Source organism: Medicago truncatula, chromosome 4 (genome assembly GCF_003473485.1).
Source record: "Medicago truncatula cultivar Jemalong A17 chromosome 4, MtrunA17r5.0-ANR, whole genome shotgun sequence".
Taxonomy (NCBI): domain Eukaryota; kingdom Viridiplantae; phylum Streptophyta; class Magnoliopsida; order Fabales; family Fabaceae; genus Medicago; species Medicago truncatula.
In genome coordinates, this window is record NC_053045.1 from 48777666 (window position 1) to 48801048 (window position 23383).

The 23383-nt window shown below is 34.1% G+C and overlaps 3 protein-coding genes across 3 annotated transcripts; 2 read left to right on the forward strand and 1 right to left on the reverse strand.

The window, feature by feature from the left end:
* The first annotated feature begins 2513 nt into the window (after positions 1–2513).
* On the forward strand, positions 2514–8145 carry LOC25493555 (dynamin-related protein 1E). The gene is made up of 15 exons (XM_013602081.3): positions 2514–2893; positions 2998–3061; positions 3552–3659; positions 4259–4360; positions 4933–4983; positions 5089–5150; positions 5505–5595; positions 5712–5776; positions 5942–6136; positions 6251–6370; positions 6462–6532; positions 6727–6952; positions 7084–7134; positions 7211–7570; positions 7689–8145. Exons 1-15 carry the CDS (start codon positions 2765–2767, stop codon positions 7815–7817), a joined length of 1824 nt encoding a protein of 607 aa, XP_013457535.1. The 5' UTR covers positions 2514–2764; the 3' UTR covers positions 7818–8145.
* An 8508-nt stretch (positions 8146–16653) lies between these two features.
* LOC25493556 (expansin-like B1) lies at positions 16654–18708 on the forward strand. Its single transcript, XM_013602082.3, has 5 exons — positions 16654–16857; positions 16955–17061; positions 17238–17419; positions 17682–17814; positions 18164–18708. Exons 1-5 carry the CDS (start codon positions 16719–16721, stop codon positions 18365–18367), a joined length of 765 nt encoding a protein of 254 aa, XP_013457536.1. The 5' UTR covers positions 16654–16718; the 3' UTR covers positions 18368–18708.
* Positions 18709–19025: 317 nt separating this feature from the next.
* On the reverse strand, positions 19026–21612 carry LOC25493557 (pentatricopeptide repeat-containing protein At3g29230). Its single transcript, XM_013602083.3, has one exon. The coding sequence runs from the start codon at positions 21455–21457 to the stop codon at positions 19730–19732; it is 1728 nt and encodes a 575-aa protein (XP_013457537.1). The 5' UTR covers positions 21458–21612; the 3' UTR covers positions 19026–19729.
* Positions 21613–23383: the final 1771 nt, after the last annotated feature.

Here is a 23383-nt window from a genome sequence, read left to right on the forward strand (position 1 = left end):
TTGCTACAAGTTTTATTTTTTAATATCCATGAAATTCGAAAGAGTTTTATAATACAAATTTTTTCTTTTACAGATTTAGTGATAAACAACCCATTCATGTATTACCATTTTATTTGCTGAAACATTTATTTCGTATAAATTGAGTATCCTCAAATGTAGAGTTATATTTCGTGTAAAATGTTATGTTTCAAAAGACTTGACACTGTTACATTTTTAGAGCTAAATTTAAACTCAAGTTCTTTAAATGCAAAAAATCTCTTATGATCTTATTCAAGTGCCGTTGACTTTAGGAGGCTTATCAAAAAAACAATCGCTCTGCTTTTCATCTTATATGGTTATCTTGTGTGTGGGTGATTTGGCTTGAAATGAATGCTCGGATTTTTCACCAAACAGAAGCTTCGATTAATCAATTGCTAGATAAAGTTAAGCTTCAATCTTACTGGTGGCTGAAAGCTAATCGTCCTAGTTTTGTTTTTTCCTACCATTCTTGGTGGTTAAATCCTTTACCTTGCTTGGGAATTATTATGTAACAGGGTAGCTCTCTTTTTTGATTTTTCCTGTTTTTGTTCCCCGGATTTCTTTGATTGTATTTGATACTATTCAGTTGGGTTTTTAGCACTTCTTGTACTGAAATATTCAGGCGTTCAGTAATATATTCCATTTTAGCTTCTTCAAAAAAAAAAAAAAGTGCCGTTGACCTTTTCCAAATAGTTGATTGCCACACCAAGCAATTACGAGGCCTGTGATAGAAAGAGATTGTTTCTATTTATGTGCCCTAAGTCTAGTGATAAACAACTCTTTCACATATTATCTACCACTTTATTTAGTAAAATATTTATTTTTTGTAATTGAGTATCATCTGCACATAAACTATCAAAGTCGTCCCAATAATTTTTAAAAATAAGCAAGGCCTAAAGCAATATTGAATACACTAGTCCGTTTTTTATTTAAATAAAATACACCAGTCTGTGTGAGGGTGACAATCAGTCTTCGATATGGTGGAAAACAATATGCAAGGTGCATAAAGGTGTAGGAGAGGGTGTGGGTAATTGGTTTGAAGAAAACATATGTAGGATACTGGGAGATGGGTGGGTGACCTTTTTTATTTAGCGATGGATAAGGAGTGTAAGGTGGCAGACATGTGGAGGAGGGGGTGGGCGGTTGACGGTGGGGCGTTGGAGTGAAGACGACGTTTGTTTGCGTGGGAAGAGGAGTGTCTGAGGGAGTGCTCTGTTATGTTACATAACTTTGTTTTGTAGGAATCTGTTAGTGACAAATGGAGATGGTTGTTAGACCCTGTTAATGGTTATTCAGTGAAAGTCTTCTATTGTTACATTACTACTACATGTCATATTTCAGACAGGTCCCTGGTTGATGATGTGTGGCATAAACATATACTGTCAAAGGTGTCTATGTTGGTTTGGTGCCTCCTTCGCAACAAGTTTCCTACTAAGGACAACCTGGTGCATCAGGGAGTCCTTCTTTCAACAAATGCGGCGTGTGTTCGCGGGTGCGACCACATTGAATCCGCCACGCACCTCTTTTTACATTGCAATGTTTTCGGTTCACTTTGGTCTCATGTGTGGAATTGACTTGGTATTTCATCGGTGCCTTCTGGTGAGCTTCGACATCATTTTATTCAGTTTACCAAAATGGTTGGCATGCCTAGAGTTTCTCATTTATACTTCAGGATAATATGGTTTGCAGCTATTTGGGTGATTTGGAAAGAAAGGAACAACCATCTCTTCCAAAATACGGTGTTTGCTCCTTTTGTTCTCATTGATAAAATTAAGCTTCATTCATTCCTTTGGTTGAAATCTAAATAGGTGCTTTCGTTTATAGTTACACGTATTGGTGAAAACATATGTTATTTTGCATGAGTGTTCTCTTGTAATTGTTTTTCTTTGATTGGTGCTCTTTTGTCACCAATTGCGCTGTAATTTTGTAAATATTCGTGGCGTTTCTTTCTTTTGCGCGCCTTGCGCGAGTGGAAACACTTTTTGGTAATATATATCATTTTGATTTTTTCAAAAAAAAAAAAATACATGAGTCTGTTTTTTAAAAATATGAGGTCTTTTTACTTGTAAAATTAAATGAAAATTTATTTTTTGTTGGTGGGTCTAAAGTGAATGCTTTAGTGACCTTACCGTTAAACTCGAGCCGTAAACTATTCCATTGTGTCAGATATGGTCACAGTGTGTTATATAATTATGTTTCAAAAGATTTAACAATATTACATTTTTAAAACTGAATTTAAACTCAAATTCTTCAAGTGCAAGAAATCCCTAACCACTTTTCCCAATCCAAGCATTTTCCTTATTTAAAATAGGAAGATAAACAAATGCATTTAAGCTTCATGATAATTAAAAGACAAACATGCATTTAATCAAAATATAGTTTAGGAATTGAAAAATGGAATCTTGAGTCAAGAAAAAGAAAGTAAATCCTCACAAGCTTTGGTCCTTACTAATAAAAAAAGAATTGACTTATTCGAAACGGGTAAGCACTTCCACCTCTTCAAGTCCACGATATTCACACTTACGTGCCCCACTTTCTCCGCTCTCTCAAACACAACCAATTTCAAAAATCACACACTCACTGAAAAAGCGTTATAACGTAACTGAAAGAAACAAACAAAATAGCTTCTCTTCTTCTCATTCTCTTGCTCCCATTACTACTCTTCTTCATCCTCACTCTTAAAACCTCTTCCTCCGAACCTAAAACCGAAACCGAACCTAAAACCGAAACCGAACCAGTGACTGCAATGGACTCGTTGATCTCACTCGTTAACAGAATTCAACGCGCATGCACGCTTCTCGGTGACCACAACGCCGATTATGCTTCTCAGTCTCTCTGGGAGTCTCTTCCTTCCGTCGCCGTCGTCGGCGGTCAGGTTCGGTTCTTTTTCGAATTCGATTCTACGATTTTACTGTTAGCGCTATTTCATCGTCCTCGCATTTTGTTATTTTTTGGTTCTTATTTTTTAAAAATATGCAGAGTTCTGGAAAATCGTCGGTGTTAGAGAGTATCGTTGGACGTGATTTTCTTCCCCGTGGATCAGGTGCATTACTGTCATCGTTTTCACCATTGTTTTATTTTATTAATTAATCAGTAATTAGTATGTAGCACCGATACTTCTGATCGAAGACGAACATATAAATATTAATTTCTCAAGTAATCATAGGTGTTAGCGTGTCTGTGTCATGTCTAGTGGTGGTGCATGTGTAAGTGTGAGTGATTCATAGTCTCTGTAGTTGGAGCACTGACTGATTGGAAGGCGTGTGTGTCACCGTCACATGTCGGTGTTCGACACTGACACCTGTCACGCACTGGCGAATTTGATTACATTCAATCATGCTGTTTTCTAAAATTATTGCCGGTGATGCGTCATCATAGTTAATTATTAATATTCATATTCTGTTTTTGTTGCTGAGAATTGAGAAAGGTATGGTAGAAGAGAAGGGTATAGTGAAAGATGTTTTGAACAATGAAAGAAAAAAATCGCTTGGGTTTTTTTTTTTTTATGTCTTATATTTTGAAGTGATGTTCAGGGATTGTGACGCGGAGGCCGTTGGTACTGCAACTGCACAGAATAGAGGAAAGGTTACAAGAGTATGCTGAGTTTCTGCACTTGCCGAAGAAACGGTTTACTGATTTCTGTATGTCTTTTTTCATGTAATGCATGTTTGGTTTTGAATTTACATTGGAAGGTTGTGGAAATCAGAGTTCCTTGACCAAACTTCACCGTACAAACCCTGCATGCATTTCTTTTCTTTCTTTTTTATCAAAAAGCGGAAATTTCAAAATGTGTAATTCGACTCGTCAATATGTCAGTCTCACAAGAATTAATTATTTTTCTGCATTGTATGGTATTGTTAGCCTATATTGGCCATCCTGCATTTCCCATGGCGTTGTCTGGTAATTTAAAAACATAAAACGTCCTGATATTTTTTGGGATTATTGTGATGACATGAGGAATCATGTTTCTTTTATTGACAGTGTAAGATATTTTACTAAGGTTAACTTGTACAACTTTGATTTTAGTGGACTCAATTCTTAGGTTGTTTCAACTGATATCAGCTTCTAGCTAGTGTTATTTTTGTTTATTTTTTTGGTGATTGTTGTACAAGTCAGCACTGGTGAAAATATTTCAGCATTATATCCACTATTTTCTTAGGATTTTTACACCGAATCAGATGACAAATATATATTTTGGAAAACTATTATCAACTTGTTTGACTCTTATTATGTTTTGCAGCTATGGTTCGAAAGGAAATTGAAGATGAAACTAATAGAGTGACTGGGAAATCAAACAAGATATCTCCTGTTCCTATTCATCTAAGCATCTACTCACCAAATGGTAAAGAGCCTATATTTTACATTTCATTAAAGTGCCATGCATCCCTTGGTTTTATGGGTTTTTTTCTTTTCTTTTTTATTTCTCTTTTTTCTGAGATTGATTTTCTAGTAGTAAATGGCTCTTGTTATTGTTGTTAGACATTATTTGAGTCACCAAATCGCAATAGATATTTGTCAGAAATAATATGTAATCCGTCCTTGCCATTTCTATATGCCCCTGAAAACACTATTTGAGCTATTTTATTGCTTTAGTTGATGTCTTCTTTTATTTTTAGTTACATGCTGAGTGCCTTGTTTATCAATTGCCGAATTACGGAGATTCTGTTATTCCGTTTGTACACTATTTCTATTTGAATTGCATGATGCTTTGTTAAGCTGTTCAACCACTAATGTCTAAGTTAGAAGAAACTTGGTAAATAGGAATCACACCATTCTGATGTTTTAAGGGAGTTGTACATCCTCTAATATTATTGTATATGTGTGATCTTCCCCCTACCTGTGGTGTAATGATTACAGTCCGTATCTAATTAATGTTGTTGTTGTTGTTCTAACTATTTTTATATTTGTTGATAGTTGTCAACTTAACACTGGTAGATCTGCCTGGTTTGACAAAGTTCGCTGTAGGTACGCTTTATTTTCATTATCTTTTCACAAATAATCTTGATTTGATATTATCAATTTCCCTTTTCCAATTGATTTATTAGTTTTTATTTTATTTTATTTTTTCAGAGGGACAACCAGAAAGTATTGTTCAAGACATTGAAAGCTTGATCCACTCATATGTTGATAAGGTAGTTAAAATTAAAAGACTAGCCTATACAACTTCGGTTCCCTTTGGCTATCTGATGTGATGGCCTTCCAAAGCAATTTCCAGCCCTATGTTGAAGAAATCATATTGGAGGATGATATTAACAAGTTCACTGCCTTTATTTCTATCAGTTCAGTAGTACTAGCAAGTGATGACAGGCATTAGTTGGTCACATTCTTAATCCCAAATATGGGGCTTTTTAACCTTTTCCATTCTGACATAATGCTATTGAATGTGTGTCCAAGTAATAATAATTTGAAATTTTTAGTTTGTACGTGTGGCCACACTTTTAATCCTTTTATTCATCTATTCCTAATTTGTTTTCTTTGATTTTCAGCCTAATTGCTTAATTTTGGCCATTACTCCAGCAAATCAAGATGTAGCGACATCTGATGCCATCAAGGTTTCCAGACAAGTTGACCCTGCTGGTATGCTTGCGGCATTTTGCTCACAATCATGCTTGAACTATACAGACAGTATGCATTTATTTTCTTATAATATTGTTGTTTTTCTTGACTATGCATTCAAAATATTTTCCGCTTAGGTGAACGAACATTTGGTGTGTTGACGAAGATTGATTTGATGGACAAAGGAACAAATGCTTTGGATGTAAGAATCATATCTTTTCTAGGCACTCAATAGTAAATTCATGTTGTTATATATTTGGCTCTGTGTTGGAACTTATTGTGGATTTTCTACATATGTTAATTGACAGAGTTACACAGGTGCATGATAATTTCTGCTAGCTAATGTTCCCATTCTGTCATATTGTAGGTCCTTGAAGGAAGATCATATCGACTTCGTAATCCTTGGGTGGGAATTGTAAACCGTTCTCAGGAAGATATTAATAAGAACGTAGATATGATTGCAGCTCGGCAGAGAGAGCGTGAATTTTTTGCCACCAATCCTGATTACGCACACTTGGCCAGCAAAATGGGCTCAGAATATCTTGCAAGGCTACTGTCAAAGGTTTTTATTTATCCTTGTATTAGACAGTGTTGGATCGACATGCTTTTTTTGGCTATTTTTTTCTTGTATCTTACCAAATCTGCTTGATTACTCATAAAACTCATTTGGTTTTAGCATCTAGAGTCTGTGATCAGAGCTCGCATTCCAGGGATTGCGTCTTTCATTACTAGAAGCGTTGATGACCTTGAAGCAGAGTTGGCTCACCTTGGTCGACCAGTTGCCATTGATGCTGGGGTGAGGAGTGTTTTGTGCTGTCCGCAATCTATTTAAGTTGAAATAGTTCCTAACAGGACATTTATTATCAGATTTCTTATGATTTTTTCAGGCCCAACTGTACACTATTCTAGAATTATGCCGTGCTTTTGATCGGGTGTTTAAGGAGCATTTAGATGGAGGGTAAGAAATCTTATTTTGTAGCTTAAATTAGAGATCATTATTTCTGTGTTTTATGGTTGTTCATTTAAATTGGGGCATGAGTTGATACTTGATTCTTTTAAAAACTCTTGAAAATACAACCTTTTTTTCTTAATATTTGTGGGAAGGAAAAGCCTTGACCTTTCTGCCTTTACTGTGTTGTTCCCCCTCCCTAGGCGACCAGGTGGTGACAAAATTTATATAGTTTTCGATTATCAGCTTCCTGCTGCATTGAGAAAGATTCCACTGGACCGTCATTTATCGCTGCAAAATGTGAGAAACGTTATTTCTGAGGCAGATGGATACCAACCTCATCTAATTGCTCCCGAGCAAGGTTACCGACGCCTCCTAGAGAGCTCACTCAATTATTTTAAAGGTCCCGCTCAAGCATCTGTAGATGCTGTAAGTGATTCATTTCTGCTTTAAATAGGTCACTAATTCTAGTTTCATTTTCTTCATGATAATTGATCTTTTTTCATGCTATTGATATTTATTACTTTTATTAATTCCTATATATTCTATCTGTGGCACAGGTTCATTTTGTCCTGAAGGAACTCGTGAGAAAGTCAATTTCCGAAACAGAGGTTTGAGTTGGAATACTGTCTAAATGAAAAGCAATGTGATTTTAGCCCTGTTAGTGAGTTTTGACTATGGTTGCAGGAATTGAAGCGCTTCCCAACTCTTCGATCTGAAATAGCAGTAGCAGCTATCGAGGCTTTAGAGAGGTTCCGTGAAGACGGAAAGAAGGCAACATTAAGACTAGTGGAAATGGAATCTTCATATATCACCGTTGATTTCTTCCGTAAACTCCCACAAGAAGTCAGCGACAGGGGAGGGAATCAGGCTTCCTCCTCTGCTGACGGACACTTCCAAAGGATTGGTTCAAACGTTTTATCTTACGTTGGGATGGTATCAGAAACATTGAGGAATACCATTCCAAAGGCTGTTGTTCATTGTCAAGTGAGGGAAGCTAAGCGATCTTTACTAGATCACTTTTACGCACAACTCAGCCAAAAAGAGGTATAATACAATCATACTTGCATACATAAAATATGCTATCATATCAAATTGCATTCTAATTCATCCGCACTATTACTAAATACTATTTGTAGACTAATTCTGTCTGTTTATTTTTCAGGAATTGCAACTTGCTCATTTGCTGGATGAAGATTCTGTGTTGATGGAAAAGAGACAGCAATGTGCCAAGAGGCTGGATTTGTATAAGTCCGCGAGAGATGAGATTGATGCAGTTTGTTGGTCGGGATGAGATGAATATGAAGAGAATTTTAGGATAAAAATGACTGCCATATAATGTAGATGAGCTTGAGAATATTAGCCCCAACTGCTTAGTGTTATATTGTTCATTGGTCTTTTATGATTTTTACTCTGCGTCTGATTCAGAGGTTGAGTGGTTTTTAACTGATTTATTAAATGCCTAAAAGGAAAATTGATCAGTTTATCTTTAGATAGTGAGATGATTGTTTGCCTCAATCAAAAAACTTTGCACAAACTAAATTCTGTCTAGAAGATTAGTGGTTACTTTACAATAATAATGGAAATATACTTGCTTCCTCAAGAGGAGTTTTGATTTATAACCCTCTCCTCTCTTATGTTACGATTTATTATTTATTCAAGTAAATAAACATATACCACACTTTAATGTATTTTAATCTAATCAAGTTATTATCCATATTTTTTTTATCTATTTATTTAAGCATAATAGAATAAAAATCATGTTGAATTCTAAAGTTATTATCAATTTTAATAGTGTAAATGCAGGCGGCTTTTGGTTACCATTAACGTTATAAGAGATGAATCTTTGATAACCATAACAAAAAAAACCTTCAAATGTAAATTTGAAAGAAGAACCTATTGAGATTCTTGTTTACCTTTAAATCATGAAATTACGACATATGTCACACCTAGAATCAAAGGCGTTAGAAAGTGATTCTGAAGAGCTACCACTTCAAATCATATCATGTACTTCAGGAGATAAAACATCTCACATCTATAATCAACGGCTGTATAAAGTGATCTTGAAGAGCCACTATTTATAGTCATATCATGCTTAGGAGATAAAATAAAGGTTGTGATCTAGAACAACTCATCTTTGATGAATTCACCATGTAGTTTGTTCCTTTAATGATGGAATTGTCCCCTTACATAGTTAGATAGACCACGTTATTCTTCCAACAAATCTTGCATGATCACATGAGTAAATGTATACGCATAAAGAGATACATATCTCTGAAATATAAAATCATTCTTTTTCTTTTTACTTTAGAAAAAGTCTTTTGCGTATGTGCCTAGACACTATGCATTTTGTTTAGTGACCATACAAAAATTATGTAACGCTTATTCCTAATATCCTTCAATGTGTATGAATGTCATCAACGCTGTCGTGGTTCAACATTGCATGCAAAATTTAATTTTGTTCAAAATTTGACAAAATGACTAACAAACAAAGGGGAAATTGGTAAATATTAAATATTATTATGTTTTGATTGGCAATGAAAAATAAGTTTATTGCTTTTCTTTATCTATTTTTGTTTTTATATTATTTTAGTATTTTTATTAAAATAGTAAATGTTAGTATTATTATTACTATTATTTGAAGTTGGAATTCGAACTGTCAACTTTCTTATCACTCCATTTACTCTCACTTCTATGACAAATTCATCCTTATATCCCCTTGCCTTATTAGAATAATCAATTTTATTTTTGGGGTCAAAAAATATATATTTTATTCATTTAAAAAGCTAAAAAGTCGCTGAATATAAAATATTTGAAAGCCTCTTCTCCTTCTCTCTTGAAGCCGTCACCAAAACCCTAGTTTCTTCGTCTTCATCCACCAAAGAGGGGTGATTTAGGGTCAAACACCTCTAACTTGTTTTTTCTATTTCCCTTTTATTGAAATAAGTGATTTTCACATCTATTTCGTTTTTGCTTTCGTGATTTCGCCGTCTTAGTGCGACGTTGTTTTGTTCGTTGTCTTTGTGCGACGCTGTTTTGTTCGTCGTCTTTGTGCGACGTTGTTTGTCTTTCTTGTTTTGTTCGGGTATTTGTTCGGTTCAGATTGTCAGATCAGCTTCGATCCAGTGCAAATTGAAGGTGAGAAAAACACAAGAAGGGGGGTTGAATTGTGTTAGCTTTTTCTTCTTTTTCTCCTATCTGAAACAAGCAGTTCATAACTAAATGCAGCGGATAAAACAGAAAGAAAGAGAGAAGAAAGACACAAGCAATTTATACAGGCTCCTTCCACAAACCGGAAGTCAGTCTTGTCCCCCTTGCACTTCCAAGGGGAGTTCACTATGTAATATCTGATTACAAATGCTCACTACTAAACTTAGTAAGAGACTTCAAATTGCTCAAGCACAACTGCAAGAGACTTCCTATGCTCCTGTACACAATCAAGAGACTTCTATTGCTCAAGCACAACTGCAAGAGACTTCTTAATTCAATCAGAATTACAAAGAAAAATGTTTGACGTTGAACACTTGATATACAATCAGTGGTGTTCACAATACAAATCAGATACATACTCTAGAATTCCTAAGATATAAGCTTTGTTAAGAAATTCTAAGTGAACTTTGAAGTGGAGAACAATTTCAACCGAGTTTTGGCTTAGTTGATGCGTAGTATTGTTCTTTTTTTTTTTAACTCTGAGTCTTCACTCCTTTATATAGAGGTGTGAAAGAGACGTTGAAATGTCATCACATTCAAAATAGAGTCGTTTGAAGCTTTTGATCTATCACCAATGATCCTTTGCCTGATATGGTTATTGTTCTATGAAGGATCAATTTCAAATGCGTTCCCAATGTGAATAAACATTGTTGCAGTCAGAGCTGTTATCCTTGTCTTGTAGCAGAGACAAAAACAGAGTAGTGGAAGTAGTGGTTGTACACTTCATACAAACGTACTATGTCAACGCTCTTTGAAGAATAAGCATCCAATGCATTTCAAATTAGCCATTGCCATACTTTTCCAGTCTTCTGCAATTTCTAGGCGAGTTATAGTCCTTGAAACAACTTTTGAAACTTTAAGTTCCATCTCCTGATGAACTGTAGCTTCTGGTGATACACAACTTCTGATGAACCTGCTTATGATGAACTAGCTTCTGATGACGTCATCACTTCAGAAGCACTTTGTCTTCAGGAGCACTTCACACTTCAGGAGCAGTTTTCTTCAGACGCTTTAAGCTTCCCTTTTTGATGATGTACTAGCTCTTTATTTGTTCTTTCAAGACCAATTTAAGATGTCAAATTTTGTCTATAGTCCTGTACACTTGAACAAATATTAGCGTATCCAATTGACAATTTTTAATACTTTGTTATCATCAAAACTCTTAAGGGTTATTATTGCTAAACAATTTTGTTCTAACACAGATCAAATTAATGACTTTGGAGTCATCAACGTTGCAGATCCGGAGACTTAAATATAGTCAGATGTGTAAGCTTTAGTACTTTGTCGTTTTATGCTATTAACATGGATGATGCGAGTTTGTTCATAGATTCATCCTTTTCGTTTTTAACGAATTTTCATTGTATCGATGTACTCTATCAATTTGAATTTGAATGAATGAATATAATTTATTTTTGTAAAAAAAAAAAAGCTAAAAAGTCCGCCATTACACCATGTGTAAAAAAAAAAACTATCTATTAAGCATAATATTTTCTCCTAAATTATATTGGTAACATAACCTAGCTAAGAATGAAGCATACAAACCAAAGACACCAAAAAAAATGTATAACATTATCTATGTATAATAAAATAAAATAAATATTAAACGGTCACACAAAATTGATAAAAATACAGTGTACCTTTTTTTATTTCGTTTATTTTGCAATAAGATGAAAAATAAGGGATAAATAAATAGAATTAATTTTATGTTTAAATATCATAACTCTAATATCTTCTAAAAAAAAATGCAGCTCTAATATAATTTTTCATAACTCGACATACTAGCATGAATGCATGATCAAACTAGAACTCCACTATATTCCTATAAGCTATACTAACCATAATCTTCACCTAAGAATTTGGATAATAGAAAAATTAGCCACGTTCATCTTTCTAAAAACTTGTACACCAAGTTTGCTCACATTAATCCTTGTCATGGTGTGGTGAGTGTCTAAAACTTGGCAACGTATATTCAAATTAATAATTTATTCTTAACAAAGGACTATAAATATAAGGTCTAAGAATGGAATTGGATTCTCTAACTTTGAATCCTCTGCTTTTTATGACTTTAGGCTAAAATGAGAGAGGATATAGAAAAAATATGGAGGGAAGAAATGAAAGTGAAAATAAAAGATGAAATATATAGAGAGAAAGATAGATAAATTTCCCTCCAGTCCTTGTCTGTCTAACATCGGTGACGTTTACAATACATAAGTTGATGAAATTGTGTATCATACAAAAGATTTATTTTACCCACAACAGACGGTTAACCAGTAATGTATTAATAGGTATCACCCCCTCTTTACATACTTTTATTATATTACAGGTTGTCCCAATAATTTTAAATACTATGAATATGGCCCATTGTTTTACCTTTACGGTTCTGATTCATTAAAATTAAAATCAATTTATTTATTTGGAAAAACGATTCAAAGCCTTTCTTTCACACCTCAAACGTTGAACCCAAAATCAATGTTTCCTTCCCAAAATCCAGAATCATGGCTCAAACCCTCTCTTATGTACCTCTGTCGCGCCTCAAAATCATTATCTTCTCCCTCTCATGCGCAACCATCATCTCCCTCTCAGATAAAAAAACCACCTTATCGGATCTAAAACAAACAGGTTGAAGAAACCCATCAGATCTAAGCCAAACTCATGAGAGAATGGAGTTGCGATTTGAAACTAAGCCGGAGACGCAACGAGAACGACCACAATCGTCATCGAAATAATGGCTATCAGAAATCATGAATCCTCCAACTACAACCACCACCATAAAGATAAGCACCTTTCTCCCTTGAGACGACGATACCAAGACCAACCTCAAACAATAATGTCAGAAGTCAAACGCCCTGTAGTTGATTCAATTGTAGACAGAAAATAAGTTTTACCGAATTTTGTCGTCGTCGCTGCGGTAATCTTTTCTGGGCTGAACACCGTTACTCCGATCTCCGTGATTAAAAAGAGTTTTCTGATTTCATGTTAAGAAGAGTCTTCTGGTTGCGGATTCCATTAAAATTAAGAATGTGTTGAATAATAATCTTGATTAAATGAATATTTGTTATAAAAGAAGCATATAATGATTTGAACAAAATAAAAACCATTCTGAAAAAACGATGAAGTATATACAGATAACACCATTTCCTTGTGTATTAATCCTATTTTTTTTTTTTTCATAACCACTTGTTCTTAAAACATTTATTTTAATCTGTCCAAAAAAAAAAAACTTTTACTACTTGTTTTTATCGAATTTAAAATTCTTTGGTATATAGATTTATCAGACTTTTATTTTACATTCAAAAATAAAAATTTGTATTCAATAAATTTTTGTAAACTATTTTTCCGATTACTTTTACATTTTTTTAGTATTCAATATTTATATTATTTTTATGTAATTCCTTTTTCATAAATGCTTCATTGCTCCACACCATATTTGCAAATAGCAACAATTGAGCATCAAATCCACTAAGCAAGTACCCATTCTTCAATCTTGACCATTGAATTATTTAATATTATATCAATGGTTAAAAACACATCTGTGTATCATACACAAAAAGATTCATTTGTGTATTCTAAATGTCACCTCTAAGATCCCTCTTCATCTTATTCACAATTGTATACTTTACTAAATATTTTCATATTCAAATTTTGGTGAGGTTTCATCGTTTCAGTTCCATATCGAACAAATTTTACAATATTATTATGTTTCATTTTTTTTGGAGCATTTAGAATTTTATTTAAAGCTACAAATATAATATCATTTTATTTCTATTGACATTCTTAAGGTTATAAGTATATATCATAGATGCTTAAAAAAAGTATATCAGAGATATATTAAAATAAAATACCGAATTAATTATCTTAGTAATCTTAAGTAAATGAATAAATATACATTACCTCCTTTAACTTTTAGAAGAAAATCGAAATGCTTTGAAATGATCGAATATAATACCAATATGTTTAAATCCGCTTAGAATTAAATTGAAATGACATAACTCACTTACGATCATTCTTAAACTTTAATCAACTTGATCTCCTGGAACCTTTGAACTATGAAGTGTGTTCCTCTGAATGTATCATATTTGATTCTCTTTGATGTTAATTTTAGTAGGTTAGCTTAACTTCTTTAAAAAAAAAAAAATCAATCTCACACTTTTACAAAGAGGTCTGTGTTTTTTATTTTTATTTTGAATTCTAGGGAGAGTTAATTTGATAAATGAACAGAATATTTCCACCTTTTCTTCTTTCTATTTTTTTTCTTCTACCAAATAACAAAATCAATTCATATTCTACTTACTTTTCTTCTATGTTCTTTTCTTTTACATTTCTTTTCTCTCACTTTCTTTTCTAAACCAGATAAAGCATACGACTAAGCATAAATACCATTGGCTCTTCACCCACTTAACACGTGGTTAATAAATGGGTAAATGTTTGAAGGAGGAGTGTGAATCGTGTGATGACATCATATTCCACTGTACACCTAACAAATTCCATTTATGAAATTAGCTTCTGCCCTACTGTTGTTAATTTGATAAATGAACACAATATTTCTACCTTTTCTTCTTTCTATTTTTTTCTTCTACCAAATAACAAAATCAGTTCATATTCTGCTCACTTTTCTTCTACGTTCTTTTCTTTTACCTTTCTTTTCTCTCACTTTCTTTTCTAAACCAGATAAAGCATAAGACTAAGCATAAATACCTTTGGCTCTTCACCCACTTAACACGTAGTTAATAAATGAGTAAATGTTTGAAGGAGGAGTGTGAATCGTGTGATGACATCATATTCCACTATACACCTAACAAATTCCATTTATGAAATGAGCTCCTGCCCTACTGTTGTTATAGATTTCTTAACAATAGGTGATACAATCATATTATACTCCCTTTGTTATTTATTAGTACCTATATTAAGAAAAGTAATGTCCCACTGTTATAATTATTTCTTAATCATAACTGATACAATCCCTCTGTCTCTATATTAAGAAAAATAATTGTACCAAACTATGAATCACCGATATAGATATGGATACCAGATACGATACGGACGATACGCTGAAATTGTTAATAATTTGTGAAAATCGCACAATTCAGTATAATTATATGTATCGGTGTCGTGTTGATGTCGAAACGTCGACGCGTGTCCAACACCTGAACCCGCCTAATCTAAAGAGTGCCGGTAAATTTGAAAAGGTGTTATTTTTACATAATTATCTCTACATTTAAATTTTAATGGTATAATAGGAGAGAAAACAAATTTAAGTTTCCCAATTAAGTATAATTTTAGTGATAAAAAAAATATAATTTTATAGATGCATTTTTGTATTAAAATCATTTTTGGCACAAAGCTTAATTATCTACCCAGAATTGTCTTCCATTGCTAATTTGCCAATTACGTTTCAACTTGGTGTAGAAAATGAAATTTCTGGGGTTGCCTCAAACAATAAGTATTGATTACTATTGGCACGCTGGGTCCAGACTCCATAACCCCTAAATGGCTTCCACGTCATAGCTGATGTGCTTCAATTCAAGGGATATATCCTTCATAGCAGTCTTTATCAACCTTTCTAAAGAATATCTCTTCTTTTTGAACACTGAATTATAAACTTGGCAGCCAGCACGAAGTGGTTGTTATGAGTTTAAAGAACTATTGGCTTCTAAAACTCACTATAATGACATGAACTCCCATGATGTATGAGTATGACAGTACTTTTAGGGTCCTGTTTGGCTAAACAATTTGATTAAGCACTTATAACTTAAACTCTTATTACAGAAATGTTTATGTATAAACTATTTTTCTAACAAAAGATAGAATAAAGTCAAATATTTTCATATAAGCTAGCGGTTTTCATAAACTATCCTGGAGAGTTTAAGTAAAATCAACTGAATAGAGTTTATGGAGATTATATAAGCTGTTTATATAAGTCCTTCTAAACAGTCTTACAAGCGTTGAGTTTCATTAGTTCTTTTAAACAGCCTCACAAGTGCACGTGCTATTAGATAAGCTAAAATAAGTAAACCAAACAAGCCCTAAATGGCATAGCGAATTCGCTATATGTGGAGGAATATCTCAAGGACTAAGGTCATTTTCTCACCATACCAATAGAGGCTGCTTCTTTGGCATTGTGTATTTGTGACCTAGTGTAATGCACTTTGAAACACATTATCTAAATTAGAGGGACAATTCCTAAGCACCTTCCACCACATAGAGAACAAGGTCTTTATGTGATATTTGACCAAGTGGGAACTCTAAAAATATGCCTAACATAGATAAGATCATCAAAGTGCAGAAGGGCCTAACTCTTCCAATTACTTGTGTGCCAAGCCATGTACTTCATATTTTCAATTCAGTACAACTCAAAATTTGATTTAACCTACCTGTTAGGTGAGCAAAGGTCAAATGACTCTGATAATTAAATGTCTCTGCTTGTCTATGTTGGCTAATGATATTAAAGACTAGATTATTTGCCATATACTTCATATCCACTTTATGTTTTGTAATACAGAATGAAAATAATTCATAATATTGAGAAAAGAAAATGAGTTTATCACTCAACCTTGTAAAAAACTGAACAAGAGAATGATATTTCTGACTAAAACATAAAAAATTGGAATGGCTGACTACAAGTTGTTGCAAGGGGACCATATCCATTAGTGTTTGTGGGTCTAACTTAGAATTAAACTTATGTACAGGAAATGGTGTGGAAATATCATTTGCAGATAAACAGAATAAAACATATATAAAAGGGAATTTTGATAGGTCAGAAAGTGGTTTTCAATGTCAAATGTAGACTAGGTGAGTAGTCCAGAGACAATGGTATCAAAATTACTCTTTATTCCAAATGTGAATAGTTTTTATTTTCATCTTTGGTATGTCAAAGTTGGTAACATTGACCAGATTCTCTATAAATAGTAGAAATCCAATTCCCTTCATGCATCACAAGCTCTCTTTACCATTCTGAGTTCTGACTGCTTTATCCATTCTATCCTACATGGCACTCTCTCTTTTGTGTTTTGTTCTCATTGCCACCTTTCTTTTCATGCAAACCCTAGCAGATACTTCATGCACCGATTGTTTTGTTCAATCTCATGCATCATTTTACCCAAACTCTGAAGAAAACGGCACAGATAGTAAGAAAACTGATAAAAAATAACAAAAATGCAAACATGAAATGATATTTGTAAACATGTTCTCTTTTATATTTATGCTCTTTTGAATTCATTTCAGCTGGTGCATGTGGATTTGGTTCCTTTGGTGCTACTATTAATGGTGGGGATGTATCGGCTGCATCTAGTCTTTATCGAGATGGAGTTGGCTGTGGCGCTTGTTACCAGGTGACAACAAATCTATACATATATCAAACTCTAACATACTTACACAAACAACAAACTTTGTTAGTTCTGTCAGCTTGTCCTTTGACATTCACAAATAAAAGACTTCAACAACAGTCTGCAACTTAACATTATCTATTCTAAATTCGAAACTAATATTTTTCATTATTCTTTGACAGGTGAGGTGTACCAACAGTGTTTATTGCTCAGGCAATGGTGTCACGGTAGTTTTAACTGATCAAGGCTCAGGAGATAACACTGACTTCATTCTTAGCCAACGAGCCTTCAGTGGGATGGCTCAGAGCAAGGATGCAGCCACTTCTCTATTAGCTCTTGGTGTAGTTAATATTGAATACAGACGGTAAGATATTCTTCAACACAATTTCATGCATGCATCAACTTTAGCGAGACTTGATGCAATAGCTGTTGTCGTATGAAAACTGGCTATTTGTAAATGTAAGATAAGACTGCCGGTGATACATCTACGATGAGTTTGACTCTTCCCTGGATCTTACGGGCATGGCGAAGCATTACAGCACCATGTTGTCCTTTCATCCATGCATAAACTTTTTACGTTTTTGTTATATGTAAACATAACCAAGGCCTCTCCTCGTTATCTCCAGGGTTTCATGTAGCTACCCAAACAAAAACATTACTATTAAGATTGATGAAAGCAGCAGCAATCCTCATTACTTGGCTTTTGTCTTATGGTTTCAACAAGGAAAGAGGGACATAACTGCTGTGCAGCTCTGTGAGGTAATATCTACTTCCTTTTCCTGCGATAAGTTGTAGTTTGTGTCTAACTTGAACCGAATAAACTAAAACTTTCGAAAAGGTTATGTGGTGAATTTTAGTATTTCAGGTCGTATACCGATTTCCTATGTTGAAACTTGAAACTAATTATAATTTGCCCAAATAATTAACTTTAGAAGAGATATCACCACTACATGTGAAAAAACGTCTTTAAATGTTCAACTCTTCATTCAACTGAAACAGCATTCTTAAAGACACAAGCACACAAAATAAATTAGAGAAAATTATGAAAGAAAGGTTTTGTTGATAGTTAGATAAAAATGAATGAACTTATATCTTTTGCTGAGTGCAGACTCAGAACTTTGTCTGCAAGTTACTGGATCGGGATCATGGCGCAGTCTGGACTTCTACCTCTCCACCGAGTGGACCTCTGACTTTAAGGATGTTGTTTAGTACTGAAGATGGAGAAGATACATGGATTGTTCCTGTTAATAACATACCAGAAAACTGGAAGGCTGGAGACACGTATGACTCAGGAGTACAAGTAGACCAGTAGAGATGCAGTAAAATATGAAGCCATATGTGACCAACAAAATATTGTTTATTAAACTTTATTTATATGCTATTATTACCCTGTTATGAAAGAAATAAATAAATAAGTCCACTGAGTTTATCATATCATTGATCACAAGCATGTTAGGTACAGGCCCAATTAACAAGGCCCACTTTAAGTTAATTTCATGTTTTAAATAGAATAAGAGTTGGAATTTCTTCAAAAAAAAAAAATAGAATAAGAGTAGGAGTCAGATGGGCATTTAGTTATTTTTTATGTTAGTTTGGTTTGAGAGAGAATAGGCTCTCTAATTCCTAGAGGATTGGTTTAATTGTGTGTAGCAATTTCTGTTTTTATGTCAAATGCATAACTACTTCTGCAGATAAAATGGGAAGAGTTCTATTTTCAATTTCAATCACATGTACAAACAAATAAAACTAGGTTTCCTTCGTGGTTTTGGCAAATTATTAAGCTAGGATTTATCATATCATTGATCACAAGTTAAACAAGAGACATAATAATGAACCAATACCAAATGCTCAAAGCTATCACTCTCTTAAAAACAGATTTACCGTTATACCTCTACAAGCAAAGAGAAGCTAAAGTTATATTCATCGTTAAATGTGTAAGTGTATACCAAATAAACTTTTACAAAGCTATAGATACGATAAAAGAAAATTTTAAATTATGAAATATTTGAATATGGAGATACAGATGTGAATATATATGTAGCTATCTAATATCATTTTATCAAGGTAAGAATGTGCCATAGGGTCTGTAATCTGATATCGTACATAAAGAAAAGCATTAACTGGATTTCTTGATCCTTATTAGCAGTTATTTGCTTTCCCTGAAACTCAAACTGATTTATGCTCTGTAAGATCCAACAGTATTGTGTTCTAAGAATTTTCACCTGTGAAAAAGAGTTGATAAAATGAATTATCACTCGTTGATTTTATGCTAGATTAGACACTTATTTATACGAGACACTGAGCAACTCATTCTTCAAATGGACCAATTATCCTTCATAAGTAGATCCAGAACTTAGGGGGAACCAATCTGGACTATCTGCAGCACCAACTGGATCCTTTTGTTTCTTCACATCCTTAGAAATTAACCATCATTCCATCTCCATCCTACAACCCACCATTCATCTATGGCTGTCTCTATTCTGACATATTTTCCCCCAAATTCATAATTACCACCTCAATATCCCACTCCTTAAAACAATATCACTCCATAACATGCATTCTGCTTCTCTCCCAACAGCCTGTTATAATCTAGCATTTTTCTAGGTATGACAATTTCCTTCACAATTTAATCTCCAATGGATATTTTCATTCGTGTTCCTAAATTCTCCCTAATTCACCCAACATTGAGTACACTATCCTTTTCGAAATCTTCAAGATGAACCAAGCTGGATGCTGCTTCTTTTTGTAACCCATTTATTTTCATCGCCAATCTCACACGTTCAACATCATCCCATCTCCCTTGAGCAGCATATACATCTGACAGTAATATATACGGACTAATATCTTGAGGCTCCAACTCAACAAGTCTTTTAGCTACATTCTCCGCAAGCTCCAAGTCCAAGTGAGTCCTACAACCAGAAAGTAGAGCACCCCACATAGCAGATCCACCTTTCACAGAAACCTTTTCTATAAGCTCTTCCGAATTCTTCACAAAACCAGCTCGAGCAAGGAGGTCAACCATGCAGCCATAGTGCTCAACCTTGGGTTCAATCTTGTAAACACGACGCATGAGATCAAAGTACCACCAACCCTCCATGACCATTCCGGCATGCGAACAAGCAGACAACACACAAATAAAAGTAGCCTCATTTGGTTTCTGACCTGCCTTCTCCATCTCCGCAAACATTTCAAGAGCTTTGTCCCCATTTCCATGCAAACCATACCCCATGATCATCGAATTCCACGACACAATACTTTTCACCGGCATCTCAACAAAAACATCACTTGCCAAATCCATAGCCCCACATTTTGCATACATCGTTAGCAGACAAGTTTCAAGCAAAACATCAAGTTTAATCTCATTACTCTTAATATAAGAATGAACCCACAAACCCAAATTCAGCTTCCCTAAATTTGCACAAGCAGTAAGTACACTCACCAAAGTAGCCTCATTTGGCATAGCTTCACCACTTTCCATCATCCTCTCAAACATCCTCAAACACTCACCATAATTCTTCATCCTTACATGTAAAGCCAACAACGAATTCCACGAAACCACATTCCTAACAACAACCCCATCCATCTGATTAAAAAACTCAAGAGCAAGAGAAACATTCCCAACTCTTACACACCCATCAATCATACAATTCCACGACACCACATCTTTATTAGGCATTGCTTCAAACAATTCTTTCGCCGCAGCCAAATCCCCAACTGACACATACCCCGCAATCATACAATTCCAACTAAAAACATCCCTTTCATACATTTCATCAAACAGTTTCCGTGCATCCCTTATTCCTCCATTCTTCACATACCCATCAATCATCGTATTATAACTAACCAAATCCAACACATAACTCTCATAAAAAATCAACCTTGCATCATCAATTCTTCCAAAAACAGAATACATTCTTATCAACGAGTTTCGCACAAACAAATCGGATAAAAACCCGAATTTTACAACTCTAGCATGACCCTTTTCACCTTCTAGTTTACACCCATGATCAACACAGAGTTTGAGAATGAGAGGAAAAGTATAGTGATTCGGTGGGACTGATTTGGCGATCATTCTGTGATAGTAGAAATGGAAAGCGGCGGAGGGATTGGAAGAGCGGAGATAAGAACGGATGATGGTGTTGCAGAGAAATGCGTCGGGGTGGTGGAGATGGTCGAAGAAGAGAGCGGAGCTTGGGGTGGTGCGTGGATGAGAGGAGAGTTTTTTTATGGCGGTGGTGGAGAGAAGAGGATGTTGAATGAGATTATTGATGATGAGTTGGGTGTGAATTTGGTTGAAGTGTTGGGTTCCGGTGGTTGATTCGAGGGCGGATAAGAGTTGCTCCGGCGAGTTCCGCCGTCGTGTGGTGTTACATGTCCATGCATGTTTCATTCTCGGTGACATTTTTTTGGCGCTAACATTAACGTCTCATTTTTCAACTAATCTTTGTCGCGGAACAGTAACATGTGAAACACGCAAGATAGTATTACTAAATCTCATACACACTTTAATAATAGTGACATACATTTGATTGAACATTTTAATTATTCAACATTATTTATCTTTCTTTCTATCTTATTTAACACCTCACATCATTCTCTATGTTTCTTCTCAAATGTTTGTTGGACACTCAAAATTATATTGCCGGTAATAAGTAAAGAGAGTGATGTGATATATTGTGATGCAATATAAAGAGAGAAATAGAAAGAAAAAAAATGATAAATAAGTATAAAATTTATAAGAGTTGATATTTATGTGTCTCTCAAGTTATAAAAGGTGTATAAAATTTAAGGGTGTTTAAATATAAAAGTTGATATTTTTTGTCTCTCAAGTTATAAAATGAAAAATGTTTTGTGTACACCCCATGTTGATGTATACATCTTAAAACAAAAAGAAAAAAAATTGATAGATGTGAAAGTTTGATGATATGACTGGAAAAAGGAAATAGAGAGAAACTCAAGTATTAAATGAATGTATAAAATTTTGAGATGTTTATTTATTATTGTTGTTATAAAATAGGTGTACGGAAAATCCACTCAAATAGAAGAAGACAATACTCTTATAATTTTAATTTTTAGCTAAGAACGATTTCCAGAACATGACGTTGATCTACTCCACAATAGCAAGTACATTAACAACGTGATTGGGGAAGGAAAATGCACACTTTTCTTACCTATACACAGACCACCAAATGTCAAATAAGGGGGAAATCGATCTAAAATATTAACAAGTGTTTTTAAGGTACTGTTTAAGGAAATAACAGAGGTAAATTTTTATCGAAAAAATATCTAATCATTTCATTTTCTATTGTTAAAATTAAAAAATATACATACATTTAAGATAAAGTTTCTTTTATTACTTTCTAAAGCAATGGCCTTTCAATACTAGTTAACAAGACAAAAAAAATTAACGGAAAACTCCTTATGATTGGTTCCACAATACCCTAGCGAAGAGAACACAAAGAATAGACAACTTAAATCCATACATGGCCAGCAACACTCCCAACCACATATATACTACTAAACTGAAAATTAGAAGTCACACAAGACAAACAAGTGAGCCTCTCACTATTACTTTCGGCCAAACTATTCCAATGATGAAGAAACTGAAAGTGTCAATGACCACTATATACATGAACGTTTTTTTCTTTAAAATATAGGCTTAAACCCACTTTTCACCCCCTAAGTTTGCAAAAGTTGTAATTTTGACTTCCTATTAAAAAAAAATGGCAAAAGTGAACCCTCATGTTTAACCCATTTTGCAAAACCTCAATTTTGACCTGGTCAACCAAAAGTGTCATGCCACATCACTTAAAAAATTGCCAGCTAGATATTTTTTAATTAAAAAAAAGAAAGAAAGGAAAAGCCACATGTATTTATGGAATTAAAAGAAATGAAAGGATTAAAGAGGGGAGCCACGTGAGGTGTGAGATGATTCTTCTTCTTTAATTTTTTTTTCACTTCAACTTCAAATTGAAAGTCATATGTAGCCTAAAAATCCAGAAATTCATAATCCCAAAAACTGGTTGAAATCTCTTTCATATTGTTCACCCTAAACCTTCACTAATACCATACACCCTTAACTGACTTGTAAAACAGAGGGGTTAATTCATGAACATAATTCAATCCCTTTAATATTGTTAACCATTAAATTCCAACAAATCTCAGATCTAGAATGATACTGGAATAATGTTTGCTATTTTAGGGTATTCAGTTTCGAAATTGAATCGTTCCTTTTTTGGATTTCGTTTTAAGCAAGAGTGGATCCAATGAATAAGGAATGTTGTGAAGGGGTTTTTGGGTATTGTTTCAAAGAAGAGCGGAACCCATG

Excerpts from the sequence above, each read along its gene's own strand:
- LOC25493556 (XM_013602082.3), top strand. The coding sequence starts at position 16,719 with ATGGCACTCTCTCTTTTGTGTTTTGTTCTCATTGCCACCTTTCTTTTC. Across the intron at positions 17,062-17,237 it reads GCTGTGGCGCTTGTTACCAG|GTGAGGTGTACCAACAGTGT; the intron begins GTGACAACAAAT and ends ATTCTTTGACAG. Across the intron at positions 17,420-17,681 it reads GTTAATATTGAATACAGACG|GGTTTCATGTAGCTACCCAA; the intron begins GTAAGATATTCT and ends CGTTATCTCCAG.
- LOC25493557 (XM_013602083.3), bottom strand. The coding sequence starts at position 21,457 with ATGTCACCGAGAATGAAACATGCATGGACATGTAACACCACACGACGG.
- LOC25493555 (XM_013602081.3), top strand. The coding sequence starts at position 2,765 with ATGGACTCGTTGATCTCACTCGTTAACAGAATTCAACGCGCATGCACG. Across the intron at positions 6,533-6,726 it reads AAGGAGCATTTAGATGGAGG|GCGACCAGGTGGTGACAAAA; the intron begins GTAAGAAATCTT and ends CCCCCTCCCTAG. Across the intron at positions 7,135-7,210 it reads AGTCAATTTCCGAAACAGAG|GAATTGAAGCGCTTCCCAAC; the intron begins GTTTGAGTTGGA and ends CTATGGTTGCAG.